Source organism: Hyla sarda, chromosome 1 (genome assembly GCF_029499605.1).
Source record: "Hyla sarda isolate aHylSar1 chromosome 1, aHylSar1.hap1, whole genome shotgun sequence".
Classification (NCBI taxonomy): domain Eukaryota; kingdom Metazoa; phylum Chordata; class Amphibia; order Anura; family Hylidae; genus Hyla; species Hyla sarda.
Window position 1 is genome coordinate 435,690,211 of NC_079189.1, and position 17,903 is coordinate 435,708,113.

The 17,903-nt window shown below is 43.1% G+C and overlaps 1 protein-coding gene across 4 annotated transcripts in view; it reads right to left on the reverse strand.

Moving 5' to 3' along the window:
* The window catches only part of LOC130282734 (solute carrier family 2, facilitated glucose transporter member 9-like), a 29,284-nt gene extending 12,827 nt beyond the window's left edge, over window positions 1-16,457 (reverse strand). Inside the window, exons 1-6 of one of the 4 annotated variants that reach the window (XM_056531345.1) lie at window positions 16,431-16,457; window positions 10,322-10,420; window positions 6,172-6,369; window positions 5,401-5,525; window positions 4,992-5,121; window positions 4,084-4,232 (exon numbers count right to left, since the gene is read on the reverse strand). In XM_056531345.1, coding sequence (XP_056387320.1) covers window positions 4,084-4,232; window positions 4,992-5,121; window positions 5,401-5,525; window positions 6,172-6,206 — 439 coding nt within the window. In that variant the 5' untranslated portion in view covers window positions 6,207-6,369; window positions 10,322-10,420; window positions 16,431-16,457. Of the gene's footprint in view, window positions 1-4,083; window positions 4,233-4,991; window positions 5,122-5,400; window positions 5,526-6,171; window positions 6,370-6,418; window positions 7,086-10,321; window positions 10,421-16,430 lie in introns of those variants that run through there. The other 3 variants (XM_056531330.1, XM_056531353.1, XM_056531340.1) reach the window with 3 other exon arrangements.
* Between the last annotated feature and the right edge of the window lie 1,446 nt (window positions 16,458-17,903).

The window sequence follows — 17,903 nt, forward strand, 5'->3', positions numbered from 1 at the left end:
GGAAGACCATGTAAACGAAAGACATTCCACTGTGGAGCAGAAGGAAGACCTGGTAGAGGAATGAAGTGAGCCATCTTAGAAAACCGATCTACCACAACCCAGATGACAGTATTATTATGAGAAGGTGGCAGATCGGTGATTAAATCCATGACGATATGGGACCAGGGAGTCTCTGGAATGGGTAAAGGCTGTAAGAGTCCTGCAGGTCTTTGCTGAGGAGTTTGTCACGGGCACAAGTTACACAGGATCGAACAAAATCAGAAACATCACGTTCAAGATGGGGCCACCAGTAGTGCCGAGAAATAAGAAGTAGGGTCTTGCATATTCCAGGATGTCCTGCTGTCAAGGAAGAATGACCCCATTTCAAGACCTTGCGTCTCAATCTGGTGGGCACAAAGGACTTTCCCGGAGGAAATCTCGGCAGGAATCAAACGGTCAGGAGGAATAATGTGCCTAGGCGTGGAGTCTAAACCAATGATGTCAGAGGACCTGGAGAGTGCATCAGCCCTGATGTTCTTGTCTGCAAGACGGAAGTGAATGAAGAAGTTGAAACGGGAAAAGAACAGTGACCATCTTGCCTGGCGAGGGTTCAAACGCTGAGCAGATTGAAGGTATAGAAGATTCTTATGATCGGAGTAGATGCTGACCGGATGAGAAGAACCTTCCAGTAAATGTCGCCATTCCTCCAAAGCTAGTTTAATAGCGAGGAGTTCACGATCTCCAATGGAGTAATTCCTCTCAGCAGGAGAGAAAGTCTTGGAGAAAAACCCACAAGTTACACTCTTGCCCTTGGCATTTTTCTTTGTGAGGACAGCTCCCGCTCCAATAGATGAGGCATCAACCTCCAACGCAAAGGGCCTCTCTAGATCAGGTCTTGTAAGCACGGGAGAAGAGGCAAACGCAGACTTTAAATGGGAGAAGGCCTCTTCAGCCTCTCGAGGCCAAGACTTAGGATTGGATGCTTTTTTAGTGAGAACTACAATAGGAGCAACCAAGGATGAAAAATGTGGGATAAACTGACGATAATAGTTAGCGAATCTCAGAAAGCATTGAATTGCACGTAGGCCCGAGGGACAAGGACAATCCAAAACTGCAGATAACTTATCTGGATCCATCTGCAGGCCCTGATGAGAGACAATGTAGCCAAGAAATGGAAGATTAGACTTTTTGAACAGGCATTTCTCCAATTTGGCGTAGAGATGATTCTTCCGTAGTCTCTGAAGAACCAGATGAACATGAGCACAATGCTCCACTAAGTTGGAGGAGAAGATCAGGATGTCATCAAGGTATACGACAACACAGGTGTATAGAAGATCACAGAAGATATCATTAACGAATTCCGGGAACATGCTGGTGCATTGCAGAGACCAAATGGCATAACAAGATACTCATAATGTCCGTCACGAGTATTGAAGACAGTTTTCCATTCATCTCCCTTGCGGATACGAATGAGATTATATGCACCGCATAAGTCCAGCTTGGAGAAGACCTTGGCACCACGTAAACGGTCAAAAAGTTCTGAGATAAGAGGTAAAGGGTAATGGTTCTTGACCGTGATTTTGTTAAGTCCCCTGTAGTCAATGCATGGACGGAGTGAGCCATCCTTCTTCCCTACAAAGAAGAAACCTGCTCCTGCAGGAGAAGAGGACTTACGGATAAATCCCTTTTGGAGATTCTCCTGGATATACTCGGCCATGGCTTTGGTCTCAGGAACTGAAAGAGGATATATCCTCCCACGAGGAGGAGTGGTACCAGGCAGAAGATAAATAGGGCGGCAGTCATAAGGACGATGTGGAGGCAGAGATTCAGCCTGTTTCTTGCAGAAGACGTCCGAGAAATCTTGGTAAGGTGGCGGCAGGCCAGGTAAAGGTGGAGGACGAGAAACAACTTTACGCAGAGCAGATTGGAGGCAAACATTTTGACAGGATTGTCCCCAGCAAATTATTTCTCCAGTTCTCCAATCCAGTTGCGGGGAATGGCGTTGCAGCCAAGGAAGACCAAGAAGAATCTCAGAAGTACAGTGTGGCAGAACATAGAATTCAATCTTCTCTTTATGCGATACTCACACTTGCATGATGACAGATTCAGTACGGAAGTGAACCTTACAGTCCAGATTTTGTCCATTTACAGAGGAGATGAACAAGGGCTTGGCAAGCCGCGTAAGGGGAAGATGATACTTGTGGACTAAAGCTGCATCAATAAAGTCACCTGCAGATCCGGAGTCCAAAAATGCTGTAGCGCTGAAGGAAGACTTGGCTGAAGCAAAGACTTGTACAGGAATAGTTAAGCGTGGAGAAGTAGAATTCACACCCAGGGATGCCTCTCCCACATACCCTAGGTGCGGACATACGGTACAGTCCTTGAGAAAGTGCTCCGGGCTAGCACAGTACAAACACAAATTCTCATTGCGTCGGCGTGACCTCTCCTGCTTTGTAAGACGAGGATGATCTCCTTGTATAACCTCTTTGGCAAGAGGCGCAAGAGACAGAAGAGGTGGACATTGGAACACAGGTGTCAGGCGGGCAGATTCCCTCTCAAAGCGCAATTCCTCCTGCCTTTCGGCAAAACGCACATCAATGCGTGTGGCCAAGTGGATAAGTTCAGACAAAGAAGATGGAGGATCTCGTGCGGTAAGGGCATCTTTAATCCTGCTTGACAGTCCTTTTTTAAATGTGGCACACAAGGCCTCTTCATTCCAGGCGAGTTCAGAGGATAGAATGCGGAACTGAACTGCATAGTCACCAACGGTACAATCTCCTTGATAGAGATTCAGCAACGCTGTCTCAGCTGAAGAATGCACGTGCGGGTTCCTCAAAGACCCTGCGAAATTCTGCCAAGATGCCGACAAATTGGAGGATACTGGATCACCACGGTCCCAAAGGGGTGTAGCCCAAGCCAGGGCTTTTCCAGAAAGTAGACTAATGACAAAGGCCACCTTACTACATTCAGTTGGAAACAGTTCAGACATGAGCTCCAAATGCATGGACCACTGTGTAACAAAGTCTCTGCATGACTTGGAATCTCCATCATACTTGGAAGGCAAAGGCAGGTGCAGCTGGGAGCCAGGAGAGACTTCAGGAGCTGGAGGAGGGAGTGGGCCAGATTGAGGTACCTGCTGCTGTTGCAAGGCCAAAAGCTGTTGCATCATGGCTGCAAGTTGAGAAAATTGCTGCGCCTGTCAGGACAACTGCTGTGAGTGACGTATCACAACAGAGGAAAGATCCGCAACTTCAGGCAGGGGTTCCTCAGCGGGATCCACGGCCGGATCTTACTGTAACACTCACGTTTCTGAAGACAGGAACTCCGGAGGATGTGGATCCGCTGGACCTGTGGGGCAGATGACTCGGACTGTGCCAGGGAACGGAGTCTAAGATGCCGCTGGTCTTCACCAGAGCCCACCGCAAAGCAGGATGGGCTTGCTGCTGCAGGCGACACCCAGGTCGTAACCCCCGGCAACGGTTCGACCACACAGGCGGCTGAGGAGATACGTGGCACAGGAGGGATGAGGCAACTCGTAGTCAGGATAGCTGTAGGTCAGGGCAGGCGGCACAATAGCGTAGTCGGGACGTAGCAGAAGTTCAGTAGGCAGGCGGCAGAGAAGCGAGGTCAAGGTCACAAGAGCAGGAGATCTGGTACACGGCAAGGCAATACACAGGATCACTTTCTCTAGGGCACAAGGCAACAAAGATCCGGCAGAGAACTGAGGAGGGTGGAGGAATTTATCAACAAGACACAGGTGGTTACACTAATGAGCATACTGGCCCTTTAAATCTTAAAGCTCCGGCGTGCGCACGCCCTAAGGGACGGGGACACGTGCGCCGGAGCAGAGAGGTGGAAGCAGAGGCAGGGGAAACACCCGGAGAGTGACGGACTGGGGCTCACATGCGGGTGCGTCCCGCGTCCGGCAGCAGAAGGTAAGGGGACCATGCGCTCACAGCCAGCGTGTGAGGCCGGAGCGTATAGCGTAACAGTGACATTGTGGTGTCACACAGAAAGCTGAAGCTTCAAAATGCCTATCTTTTAAATGATTCAGAATATTTTTTTTTTTTTACAAATGCAACCATATTTGTTTTTGTAATTTACCTTTTATACATCGATCCTGGTCTTTCTTCACTAACATCAGATATGGAGGAGTCTCAGGGTAAAAGTTCATTAATATTAAATGCAGCACATTTAGAAGACCACAGAGCGATAGCATAAAGGGCCACAATGTTTCCGTCCCCAGCACTTCACTGAAAGAGAATAAAATGATAAATGTGAAAGAAAAATGGTAGTAAAGTAAAAAATAAATAAATAAATACATAAAAAAGAGAGAGAGAAAAAAAAAAGCTAAAACAACATTGATACAAAATACGTTTTATGTTACTTCATGTGAGATCTGGCAGGGTGCTATAAAAAAGAATACTTACAGTATGCAGGCAAGAGCAGTGAAAAGCAGAAATATGAATCTGACAAATAAATGCATTGTTAATACAGGGACTAGGTGTTGCATGCTTCATAATTTGGCCTAAAAACCTCAGGGATAGTGGCATTGCTAGTATAAAAATATAAAACAATGTGATACTTTCTTGACCCAATTCCAGCCACATCCATTCCAATGGTGATTCGTCCCAGCTAAGTAGCAATTCCTGTGTTTGTTTTGACATCCAGGTAGCACCTGCTCATTCAATCATTGGCTATAGTGTTAACTCACCTTGGCCACTAAGTATTTGGTACTGTTGGGACAAACATATGGGGGGTATTGGAGCAGGTGTGTATAACTGTTTTTTTTTTTTTTATGGGGGGAGAGGGGGGGGGGGGGATTACTCCAGCCTAAGCCCATACTTAAGAATAAAGGAATAGCATGCTGCCAGACAACCACTTTAACATCATGGGACAAGAAATAAAAAACATTTCCTGTAAAAGAGACAAACCAATTATACATTGGAAGTGAGCAAACCATTATGCAAGTTTCAGTTATCTTGTACACGATATATGCCACTAGATCTTACCTGAGTCCAACAATTTGACCAAAGAGCTTGCCTGTAGTTACGAACATAGGGGCTGTGGTGTTAACAAAGCCTCGAAGATTAATGGGAGACATTTCTCCAAGATATTGTACATATATGTTAATTGACAAACCTGCCAATAAAATAAAAAATCTAATGTATCGGTAAGGTGATGGTTCTGTAGTTTATAGTTTAATGCACAGTCCTTTTTGCAGCTATGTATGAAATAACTACGCCTAGAGGAGACTACTACATTTAGAAGAAAGTAGAGAAGAATGATTCTACACCACTATAGAGGGGATTCTTTACTGTATAAGCAATTAGATACATTTACCTTTAGACAGAACTGGGTATTAAAAAGGGATTATAGGAAAATAAAACAACAGTAATGGTGACCCATGATAAGATATACCTAATGTTAATCCAAAGAGAAACCGTCCTACAATAATCATTTCATATGATTCTCCAATCTTGCTGAGCCCAACGCACAGTGAGGCTGTAATACCCAAAAGATTGCTGAATATGTGACATCGTCTCCTAAAGAGAAAAAAAAGGATCTTTTTAGGCATCACAGACAGTATTTCAATGTAAAAAGACAGTACATCATTATTTTGCAGTATAAAGTTAGAAACGTATACACATTAATATAAAAAATCTTGCACATTCTTAGACTAGTCTAAGTGTACACTGTCTAAGAATGAGAATTACCTGAGTGTTTTAACAGTGGCTGTTTGAACATGAGGTGTATATCTCTAGATTAGTGTTTCTCAAAGGGGTACTCCAGATGTCTGGGGTGCTGCAGCTGAGATCACGGAGGTCTCCAGCAATTTTTGCCAAAAAGTGCTATGTTCTCAGCGCATTTAATCTACACTCCTTTTACTGAGACCACCCCCCCTCCCTCGTCAAGCATGGTGCAAAGGTGGTTAAAACTCATTGAGAAAAAAGTAATGTAAGCATATTTTTGCCCTCAAACTGCACCAGATTTTCGGCGCATGCAGTTTTGATTATCTCACACAATCTTTCAAAATCTACAGTATCAGAAAGGCAGAGCTCCAAACACTATAAAGATATATTATACCTAAACATTTATGGTGGTGAGGAGATTACAAGTTGTTGTTTTTTTCTGTAGGTACATCCACTAGGAAGATTAACATGGCACATATTGTGGAACAGAAGTACTCACTTCCCAAACCTTCTGCTCAGATATCCAGATGCCATAGATCCCAGCAATCCCCCAACACTGTACACTGATACGGCTGTAGACCAAAGCAGGATGACTGTTTCATTAGGGATAGCTGATCCATACCTTCTTATCCAGGTCTCATTGATGAAGCCCTTGACAAACTGCAGAGGACATGAATTGAGGTGTTGTTGCAATGCACTGGCCAGAGAAAAGAGAAGATTGTAGATATTTTACTGATAGTGCATACCTACTATACTATTCTTGAGAGGATAGGAGCTTTCCCGGAAATTACATAGGATGCTGAACGCTGGTTCTGCTGCCCTGACACCCGTGCTGACCCGAATCTTGGCTTTAGATCCTGGGCCTTTGTGACACGCTGTGAGACGCTGTATCCGGACACCCCCACAGCTTCTCCGCCCTGACCCTCGGGAGACCCCGAGCTATTACACTATCTGTGATCAGCGGCGGGTTAGCAGGTGCATGGTATAGCACATGACATAACGCGCGGCACAAAGCTCCTTAATAATAACGAGGAGCGCTGCAGCGTATGCCACTGCGCATACTAACAAGGCATGCCGGGCATATCACGCTCCCCGAGCATAGCAGTGTGCGCCACTGTACATTTTAGCAGGACTTACAGTATAAAGTGTGGGGGTGCCTGCTTGGTGGGAAAGCCTGTGCTCCTCACTTCTCTGGTTGCAGTACGGAAAGGGGCTATTACAACCGCAGCTAAAAGAAGGGCAAAGGCTCTGGCGAAAGCACTTGCTATACAAGAAGCCGCGCTTGGACAGCGTGAAGAGGAAACCAAGGATGATATGGAGGAAAGTGTGGAGCACCTTCTCACCTCATCAAGACATCAGTCAGGAGAAAACCGTAAGGACAGTGCTTTAGACACATTGGGGGATATTTATCAAAACCTGTCCAGAGGAAATGTTGCTGAGTTGCCCATAGAAACCAATCAGATCACTTCTTTAATTTTTGAAAAGGCTTCTGAAAACTGAAAGAAGCAATCTGATTGGTTGCTATGGGCAACTCAGCAACTTTTCCTCTGGACAGGTTTTGATAAATCTCCCCCATTATTTGTAGAACCTGATGCCATAAGAGATCAAGCACCGTATCATCAAATGACGGAGAGATTTGAGTAACAGAAGGACTATCGGAAAGCTTCCAGAACAGCTAACCGAATCTCTGTTACACGGTGGGGGTGAACAGCTTAAACTGCTCTGCTAATGAAAATATGACTATGCAAGATGGTGTACATAATACAATGCTATTACAATCAAATGAGCCTACGCTAAGAGATATATTTTCATCCATTTCCGGATTATCCACCCTAGTAGGATATTTACAATAAGACATATTGCGGCTACGCAATGATCTTAAGAAAATTAAATCTCCGCCAAGAGAAAGAAAATACACTGGGTACTCACGGTTTTGATGCTTGTGTTGATTTATTCAGAACGGTACATCAGTGCGGCAGACGCTCATGCAGGGATGTTTCACAGGCTACGGTCCGTTTCTCGCGATACTTCGCACTTCAACAGGCCCAGGTAAGGCCTGTTGAAGCGCGAAGTATCACGAGAAACGGACCGTAGCCTGTGAAACATCCCTGCATGAGCGTCTGCCGCACTGATGTACCGTTCTGAATAAATCCACACAAGCATCAAAACCGTGAGTGCCCAGTGTATTTTCTTTCTCTTGGCGGAGATTTTGTTGGAATTGGACTGCATCTACATTGCACTGTGAGCACCATTGGATAGTTGTGTGAACGGAATTGCTACTAGTGGAAGCGGCGAAGGTCTAATTTGGAGTGCTTGAGCCAGGCAGTGCCGGGTAGCTGTGCGTGGATTAGTCGATCTTAAGAAAATTGCTTTGCGTGTACAATTAGTATAAAACATGGATTAGCACTGTGGAGGTTAAGGCAGCGGAAAATTCGAAAGCACTTACCAAGTCTGCAAAAGACTCTGATGCATTAATTTCCAAAATTGATGGCATAGAAAACCGGTTAAGACTAAACAATATATGATTCCTTGGTTTTCCAGAAGAAACAGAAGGCACCAACATGGTAGAATTTACTGAAGCTTGCATTGTTGCTCAGTTTTGGCCGTTATGTAATAGCAAATGTTTTTGCTATTGAGCGGGCCCAGAGGGTCCCTTCAAGACCTCTACCTCCAGGCCACCCCCCCCCCTCGCCCGATACTTGCAAGAATATTACACTACTGGGACAAGAAAATGATTTTCGCAAAGCCAGTGACTGCCCTGAGCTACAATTTAACGGATCGCGTATCGCTCTTTTTTTCTGAATATTCAAGGGAGGTACAAAAGCTCAGGATAGAATATCACGATTTAAAAAAGAGACTGCGGCTGTTAGCAGTTTCCTATCCTATGATGTATCCAGCCCGTTTAAGAGTTGTATCATTGGGTACCACCCACTTTTTTGACAACCCTCAAGAAGCCAATGAGTGGCTGGACATTAATGAAAGCCGTATACGGTCAAATATAATTTGATTAATAGGTGAGTGCCATCAATATTTCTTTTTCACATCTATTTAATGAAAGCTATTTTTATACTGATATGCACTCCTATTGGTTTTTCTCCCCAGCTCTCCCCCACTCACTAGGCAATTTTTACCTTTGTATGGGCTGTTTTTTGTACCGAATTGGTGGTGCCACCCTGATATTCCTCACTATATGCCATAATTTGATTAATGCTTTACAGTTGTACATTTTAATAGCGATGGCCTAGCTATGTTTTTTTTTTTTTTTGTGTTTTTATCTTTTTTTGCCTGCGGTCGGGAAACCGCATACGGACGAAAACACAGCCAACCGGAGGCTGCGATTCACTCCGGTCGGCTCATAGACATGCATTAAATACGGTTCCCCTATACGGCTGAGTGCGGGTACCGCGATTAAGCCCCGTCCCTTCCTCCCAGCCATATACGGGACCGTAAGTACAAAACATTGTTTGAACCCAGCCTTTCTTATGACTTATTCTGTACAGAATTTTTTATACTATCTTTAAAATGGGGAGAAAGGAAATATGTTGTATAGTCTGATAATACTTATTTATTAAAAAGGGATTTAGTAAAAAAAAAAAAAAGAGAGATTAGAGGTCCAAGGAACCAAAAAAAAAAAAATATATATATATATATATATATATATATATATACTATTCTTGAGAGCCATTACTACATATGACTCTTCTGCCCATGTCCAGTGTTTTTGTACCTTTTATAATTGTGACTTTTGTATCACAGTCTTGTCTTTGTGGATTTACAATGTGCTGTATAAAATCAAAATTAAAAGGGTTTTCTAGGACCTTTTGATTGATGGCTTAGGATAGGATATCAATCATGATCCGTTGGGTGGTGACACCTGGCATCCCCTGCTGATCAGCTGATCAGATGAACCCTGCCCTATACAGGGAATGGGGCTGGAAGGCCTGCACTGTTCATTGCATGGTGGTGATGTTGGGTAACTACAGCCCAGCTCCCACTGAAATTAACAGGAACTGCGCAATTACTCCACGCCACTAGTATACAATGAACAGAGTCATAGGTACTCACTTTTGTTGCCAAGGTTTAGACATTAATGGCTGTATGTTGAGATATTTTGAGGGGACACAACATTAAAACACTGTTATACATGTTGTGCATTCACTTATTTACATTGCAGCAGAGTCATTTCTTCAGTGTTGTCACATGAAAAGATATAATAAAATATTTACAAAAGGGTAAGGACACCATGCATTCAATAGTTTACTATGGGTCCCAGCCTTTTCTAGTTACACCCCTTGTATCATATCTTTCCATCACAATACAAAATAGAGTGGTGGCATCAAAGGGCAATTTTGCACAGGGAACAATACAGCTTAGGACTGGTCATGCATAGGATTTCTGTACATACAAATGTCTAAATAGTGAATTCATTCTTTTCAATACTTAAATGGTTGAAGTGATCAAATACAGTGGTGCTTCCACTTACAATGGCCTCAACATACAATGGTCTTTTCTGGACCATTATAACTTGAAACCAGACTTAACATACAATGTTACTGACAGTCCAGACCTGCGAAATGTTATTATTGGTAATGCTATAGTTAATATTACATTCAGTAAATGTAAAATGAAAGCGGGAAGGTTTGTCTTACCAAAGATGATGAGCTGATCACTGATAAATGGTAACCAAATGGAATACCACTACCAAGACCCAGGACAATAATCAGTGGAATAACTCTCCAGTGTTGAACCTAATAAGATACAAATATTTTGATTAAAATTTTGTTTGTAAAGAGTAAAAAACAATACTGTACAGGCTTAAAGAGTACCTGTCATGAACTAGGAAAGAGAATTTTCCAGAAGGTGTGACATCATCTGAAGGCCTGCAGGGGAGCACTTTCTCCCTCACTCTGCTGGACACACACAACCAAGAGCAGTTCATAGAAAGGAACCCAACATTTTCAGCTCTATACACTCTATACACTGTGCTGAATTGAGGTCCCGCCTGCATTTCCTGACTTTCGTCTTTGCCAGGCTGCTGCAGGGGACAATCTGCAAGCAGGACATCAGGCAGGACCAAAAAGAGGACCTCTGGTGGTCAAACATTTAGGGGTCAATTAAACCACATAAAGTTACAATAGTAATAGAGAAAAGTAAGTCAAATAGTCTAATCTATAATATATTCACATTGATTGTGACATAGGTACCATTTCAATAATACACTGAATGCCACTCCAAAATGACAAATATATATTATATTTATCTGCTGAGAGGCATTTTGAGTTATGACTTTGCTAGTAGATGACGATAACCAGAATAGGGCTATGTAAATACAAATCACCATCTGGTGTGTAATTGATTTAGATGAATACCCATAAACACACCAGGACAATAACTACAAATAAATTTGATCTTTATTAAACATACATGTTTAAAAACATTTAACCCCTTAAGGACGCAGCCCATTTGGGCCTTAAGGACGCAGACAATTTTATTTTTTTACGTTTTCGATTTTTCCTCCTCGCCTTCAAAAAATCATAACTCTTTTATATTTTCATCCACATACTAGTATGAGGACTTTTTTTGCGCGACCAGTTGTCCGTTGTAATGCCATCACTCACTTTACCATAAAAAATGTATGGCGCAACCAAAAAAACACTATTTGTGTGGGGATATTAGGTTTCGTTTTCACGCCGTACAATTTACGGTAAAAATGACATGTGTTTTTTATTTTCTGGGACAATACGATTAAAATGATACCCATGATAACCTACTTTTCTATTACTGTTGCGCTTAAAAAAATCACAAACTTTTTAACCAAATTAGTACGTTTAAAATCCCCCTATTTTGAAGACCCATAACTTTTTCATTTTTCCGTATAAGCGGCGGTATGAGGGCTCTTTTTTTTGCGCCGTGATCTGTACTTTTTATTGATACCATATTTGGTTATATAAAACTTTGAATACATTTTTTATAAATTTTTTTGGGAATAAAAGGTTATAAAAAAGCAGCTATTTTGGATTTTTTTTTTTACGTTCACGCCGTTCACTGTACGGTATCATTAACATTTTATTTTAATAGTTCAGATATTTATGCACGCAGCGATTCCAAATATGTATATAAAATATTTTTTTAAACTTTTTGGGGGTGAAATAGGGAAAATGGGACAATTTACATTTTTATTGGGGGAGGGGGTTTTTCAAATTTTTTTTACTTAATTTTTTTTACTTTTTTTTACTTTTATTTTTACACTTTAATAGTCCCCATAGGGGACTATTTATAGCAATCATTTGATTGCTAATCCTGTTCAGTGCTATGTATAGGACACAGCACTGATCAGGTTTATTGGTCATCTTCTGCTCTGGTCTGCGGGAAGGCAGATCAGAAGACTCCTGGAAGACAGCGGAGGCAGGTGAGGGGACCTCCGTCTGCCATGCTGAATGATCGGATTGCCGCGGCAGCGCTGCGGGCGATGCGATCATCCATATAAGTGACCGCGATGCTGCAGATGCCGTGATCTGTATTGATCACGGCATCTGAGGGGTTAATGGTGGACATCCGCGGGATCGCGGGTGTCCGCCATTACCGGCGGGTCCCTGGCTGCGATCAACAGCTGGGACCTGCCGCACATGATCCGGGCATCACTCCGATGTCTGCGGTTATGCTTAGGACGTAAATGTACGTCCTGGTGCGTTAAGTACCACGTCACCAGGACGTACATTTACGTCCTTCGTCGTTAAGGGGTTAAAAAGGGACAGCAACAGAACAGACAAATATTGGCTGCTACACAAGTAAGTATGTGAGAATTTGCAAAAATTTATACCAACAGTATATTAAAGTGACTTATGCAATCTGTAAGGCTGCCAAAGTACAGCATGCAATAGATATAGGCAATGTAAACACTTCAATATGTAAACAAATGAATACTCTGGTCGTGGCCAAATATATTGCACATGACATAAAGTGACACAGAGGAAAAAAGTAGGGTAAGAGAAAAGCCTGCAGATAGTGAATGAATTTGCTAGTAGATGATCAGGGACTCATGTAATATATATATAATGTCTATTAGGTAAAATGATTAAACATTCATCATTCATTCATTTAAACCGTTGTTGAAAATCTCAAAAAAAACAACAGGTGCTGTATGCCTGTATGCATTACCTGCGGCTGCTGGTAATGGTGCTGGTACTTGCCGCTCCCTGCTCCAGTTCCATATCCCTGTATTCATCCTGACAGCTGTACCACAGCCAAGACTACAAAGCTGGAAACATGCCATTTCATCTTGTTTGTCGTGACTGTATTCAAGACTTTGTTCTTGGTTTACTCCTGTGTGATTCTGTCTTCATTGCTCCGCCATACCCTTCTGCTGTCACGCCCCCTCCCATAGGCTTTCATTGAGGGGGCGGAGTGGGATGTCACACGGGGCGGAGCCGTGCCGTCACAATACTCCGGTCCCGTGATCGCCAGTCATCAGACCCAGAGCGAACGTGCTCCAGGGGCTGATGGTAACGGGGTGCCGTGTGAAAGATCGCGGGGGTCCCCAGCGGCAGGACCCCCGTGATCAGTCATCTTATCCCTTATCCTTTGGATAGGGGATAAGATGTCTTAGCGCCCTAGTACCCCTTTAAGCCTCCCATTAGACTCTTTCTGTGCTTCTTGTTGGATATCTTGCCTGCCTCTGTTTTGTCCTTGTCCTCCTGATCCTGGACTCATGTGAACACAGCCAGGATCTGGATAGAAGTAACAATGACTTCTGTCCAGCTCCTGTCTGTGTTCCTATGTGTGGATTCCTGGTTCCAGCTCCTGGTCACAATCCAGGCTTCAGCTCATGGCTGCACTCCTGGGGTCCATGCTCCTGATTAAATTTCCCGGTGTTCCTGATCATTACTGCTGCACCTGGCTGCCAACTGACAGCTATTCTGGGGACCATTTGCTGGGATCATAATGGCTTTATTACTATATATTCTGTCTAAAATAAAGTAATGAACTAAACAGTATCACAATAAAGCTCTTTGTTAATAAAGTGTACCTGGCATAGAAACCAGATTACTTGGAAATAGCATTTTGAGATATATCTTGAGAGGACACATAAAGGGGTACTCCGCTGCTCAGCATTTGGAACAAACTGTTTTGAACACTGGAGCCGGCGCCGGGAGCTTGTGACTTCATAGCAGCGTCCCTCATTATGTCATGCCCCGCCCCTCAATGGTGTCGGCTCCAGCACTTGGAACAGTTTGTTCCAAATGCTGAGCAGCGGAGTACCCCTTTAAGTGACTTTAAGTGACTACCCAGGTATACTTGTAAAACGTGGACATCATATCCAAAAAACATTTCAGATGTTGTAATGTGATGTCCCGGCAGCTTGTCTAAAGTCCCCTCAGCTAGAGTCCCTCCATTCATATAGGGCTCTCCTGCAGGGCTTGCCCTTGGTCGCCTCATGTAATGTGTGTTTATATTTATTTAATGTCTAGAAAATATATGTACAGGACCCTAGTGGTCACATGATGTACGGTTGTGATGTATAAAATGTTCAAGGACCTTAGAGGTCATGTGATTTACCCAGAGTTCACTGGGTTCATAACTTACAGGTTTGCTGACCAATGAGCTTAGTTCAGCACCTTATTATATAAAGGGCTGTAGCCACTAAATTCAAGTCTCTTAGTTCCGGACTATCAAGCAGCACAAGCATCTTATCAGCATCAATTCAATTATTCTAGGCCAAAGCCTAAGAACCTGCAGCCACTAAACGTGAGTTACTCACAGCTCCATCTATCAAATCCTGTGTGACTACTACCAGCTCAAATCTTCTAAATTAGTAGCACAGTGGCCATAAAATCTCATTGCTTCCAAGTCCCAGCAAACCTGTGAGGAACCTGCATCCCGGTTCACTCTTGAAAAGACTGTTATGTTAAAGACTGTTTCATAAATTCCGAAAGTAAAAATTCTTCAGTTTATTCCTGAAATCTGCTGTGGACATTCCATTATTTTTCCCTGCCAATTGTGGGGTGGTTGGCGGTAGGTACATTACTATTGAGGAAACCACACCCTGGCGTCACGACATTCAAGGGTAAATACCACCAGACCCTACACTACCACTGCAACACCCCAGTCACCGTTACTCTCCTGGTTCACCACAGTAATATCTATTGACAATTGACAGATCTTTGGTTACTCTCAAGAAAAAAGAAAGGATGAGACCACTTTTGACAGAAGCCTTGTGAGTTAAGTTAAAACCTTGCATATGTTAGCATAACACAATTTCTGAGGTAAGGGACCTCTGGCAGTCATGTCAGCTGAATGGGACCTGTATCCCCTTACGGAGGTCCCAATCAGTGAGGGCATTATAGGGCAGGTGCATTAAAGGACAGGAGCTCAAGCCTCCTTTCGAGTCTATGTGTGCACGTCTCAGTTAATAAGACAGAATGGCTTGTAAGAGTTGTAATGGAGTCCCATGGAGGCGCATGATCCAGATGACATGACTTGCGAGCACTGCCCAGCTACACCATTGCAAGCTGCACTGGAAGTGCCACAGATGAAGCAGATCATCTGAGGACAGGAAAGTGTCTCACCATTGATGAGCGCTCCAGTCATGTGAGGCGAGCTTTAAAGGGGTATACCAGGCCAAAACTTTTTTTTATATATCAACTGGCTCCGGAAAGTTAAACAGATTTGTAAATTACTTCTATTGAAAAATCTTAATCCTTCCAATAGTTATTAGCTTCTGAAGTTGAGTTGTTTTTTTCTGTCTAACTGCTCTCTGATGACTCACGTCCCGGGAGCTGTGCAGTTCCTATGGGGATATTCTCCCATCATCCACAGCTCCCGGGACGTGACATCATCGTTGAGCAGTTAGACAGAAAACTTCAGAAGCTAATAACTATTGGAAGGATTAACATTTTTTAATAGAAGTAATTTACAAATCTGTTTAACTTTCCGGAGCCAGTTGATATATATATATAAAAAAAGGTTTTGCCTGGAATACCCCTTTAACACAATAGACACCAAAAAGGATGCATAGAGAAAATATACTCATATTATAAATGCAAAAAATTTATGAAACTAAAAACTGAATAAAACATTTTTCATAGCTGAATTGATAGTGACTGCACTGACATCAATACATTGCACTGATCTGCCATGGAAACTACTGACAGGTGAAGTAAATGACATAATAGCAGGTTGTGAACAGATCCTTACAGTGCCTGGCATTATAAAAAAAAACAGAAAAAAAACTTTTGACATTTTGCATGCACATGTCAGAAGTTTAGAAGTTCAGTTTGGGATTTAGGGTTCATACCCCCCACCAATCTCTAGATAGAGCCAGAAAGCACGCTATTTTGCACTTCACTTCCCGGCTACCTGCAATCCTGATCTCACTGCCGGAGACAAGCCCAGTAGAATCCTAATGGGGGATAGAGATAATGGGGATATATACTACATATTCTAACTAGAGATGAGCGAACTTACAGTAAATTCGATTCTTCACGAACTTCTCGGCTCAGCAGTTGATGACTTATCCTGCGTAAATTAGTTCAGCCTTCAGGTGCTCCGGTGGGCTGGAAAAGGTGGATACAGTCCTAGGAAAGAGTCTCCTAGGACTGTATCCACCTTTTCCAGCCCACCGGAGCACCTGAAGGCTGAACTAATTTATGCAGGAAAAGTCATCAACTGCCGAGCCGAGAAGTTCGTGACTAATTGAATTTACTAGAAGTTCGCTCATCTCTAATTCTAACAGCTATGGTTATTTAGAGGTGTACTTACCAGGTCTGAGAGAAACCCAGCCATGATGACAAGCAATGCTTCTATCACATTAGGGAAAGTGTGCTTATAACTTCACCTACTGGACTCTGTGCATAAGGTTATCACTGTTTGATTTGGATTCATGAAAGGTCATCTAGAACAGTGTTTTCCAAACATGGTGGCTCTAGATGTTGCTAAACTACAACTTCCAGCATTCCCGCACAGCCTCAGGCTAGCCAGGAATGCTGGGAGTTTTAGTCCTTCTGCACAGCAGTTTTTCCAGCATAATTGCCCACAAAAAATGCATGTCTGTAAGAATAACAGCTATGAAATGAATGTATGTGTACTAATGGCTGTTTTACTCTTGAACTTAACACTTTCCGCACCCATGGCGTACATCCACGTCATGGGGTGGGTAAAAGAGTACAGCGTGGGCTCGAGACTTGTGTCCTCACCATAACTGGCAGATGCACGCTGCCGTCAGCAGTAATGACTGACATCTGAGATCGCTTATGGTGCAAGCAATTAACCCAAACACAGCTCTGGAGGGGAAAAAAGTTATAGGTGTCAGGACATGGCAATGAACAGATTACAGTGATTCCTCAACTTACAATAGTTTCAACATACAATGGTCTTTTCTGGACCATTGTAACTTGAAACCAGACTCAACATACAATGCTACGGACAGTCCAGATCTGTGAAACGTGTCAATGGCTGGAAGAACTGACCAATCAGAATGGGCATTCACTGGTAAAATCCCTGTATTCCTAAAGTGTATGCACTGACTGGCTGTCTGGTAGCGCCCCCTACAGTACAGGCAGATACTACATGTTCTGTACTACTCTTTACCTGTTCAAGGGATAGCTGCTCCTTTGGACACCAGGTGGGGGCGGCTCCATGTTACTTTTTTAGGACACTGTGTGGACTGTACAGGACCCTGAAGAAGCTTCTGTCCTCTATATAGACAGTGATTTACAGCTCCCAACAGATATTTCTTACTTTTTATATTTAAGGATTTGCTTTATCTGTATTAGTTATCTACTTATTTTTCTTTTAATCCTCACTTTTTCCTATTTTTGGATGACATTTTGGTGGCTTCAGAACCAATTACCAGGTTTCCATAGAGTTATGGTCTCAGCTAGAGATGAGCGAACTTACAGTAAATTCGATTCGTCACGAACTTCTCGGCTCGGCAGTTGATGACTTATCCTGCATAAATTAGTTCAGCTTTCCGGTGCTCCGGTGGGCTGGAAAAGGTGGATACAGTCCTAGGAGACTCTTTCCTAGGAATGTATCCACCTTTTCCAGCCCACCGGAGCCCCTGAAAGCTGAACTAATTTACGCAGGATAAGTCATCAACTGCCGAGCCGAGAAGTTCGTGACGAATCGAATTTACTGTAAGTTCGCTCATCTCTAGTCTTAGCATACAAATGGTTTCAACATACAATGGTCGTCCTGGAACCAATTAATACTGTAACTTGAGGGACCACTGTA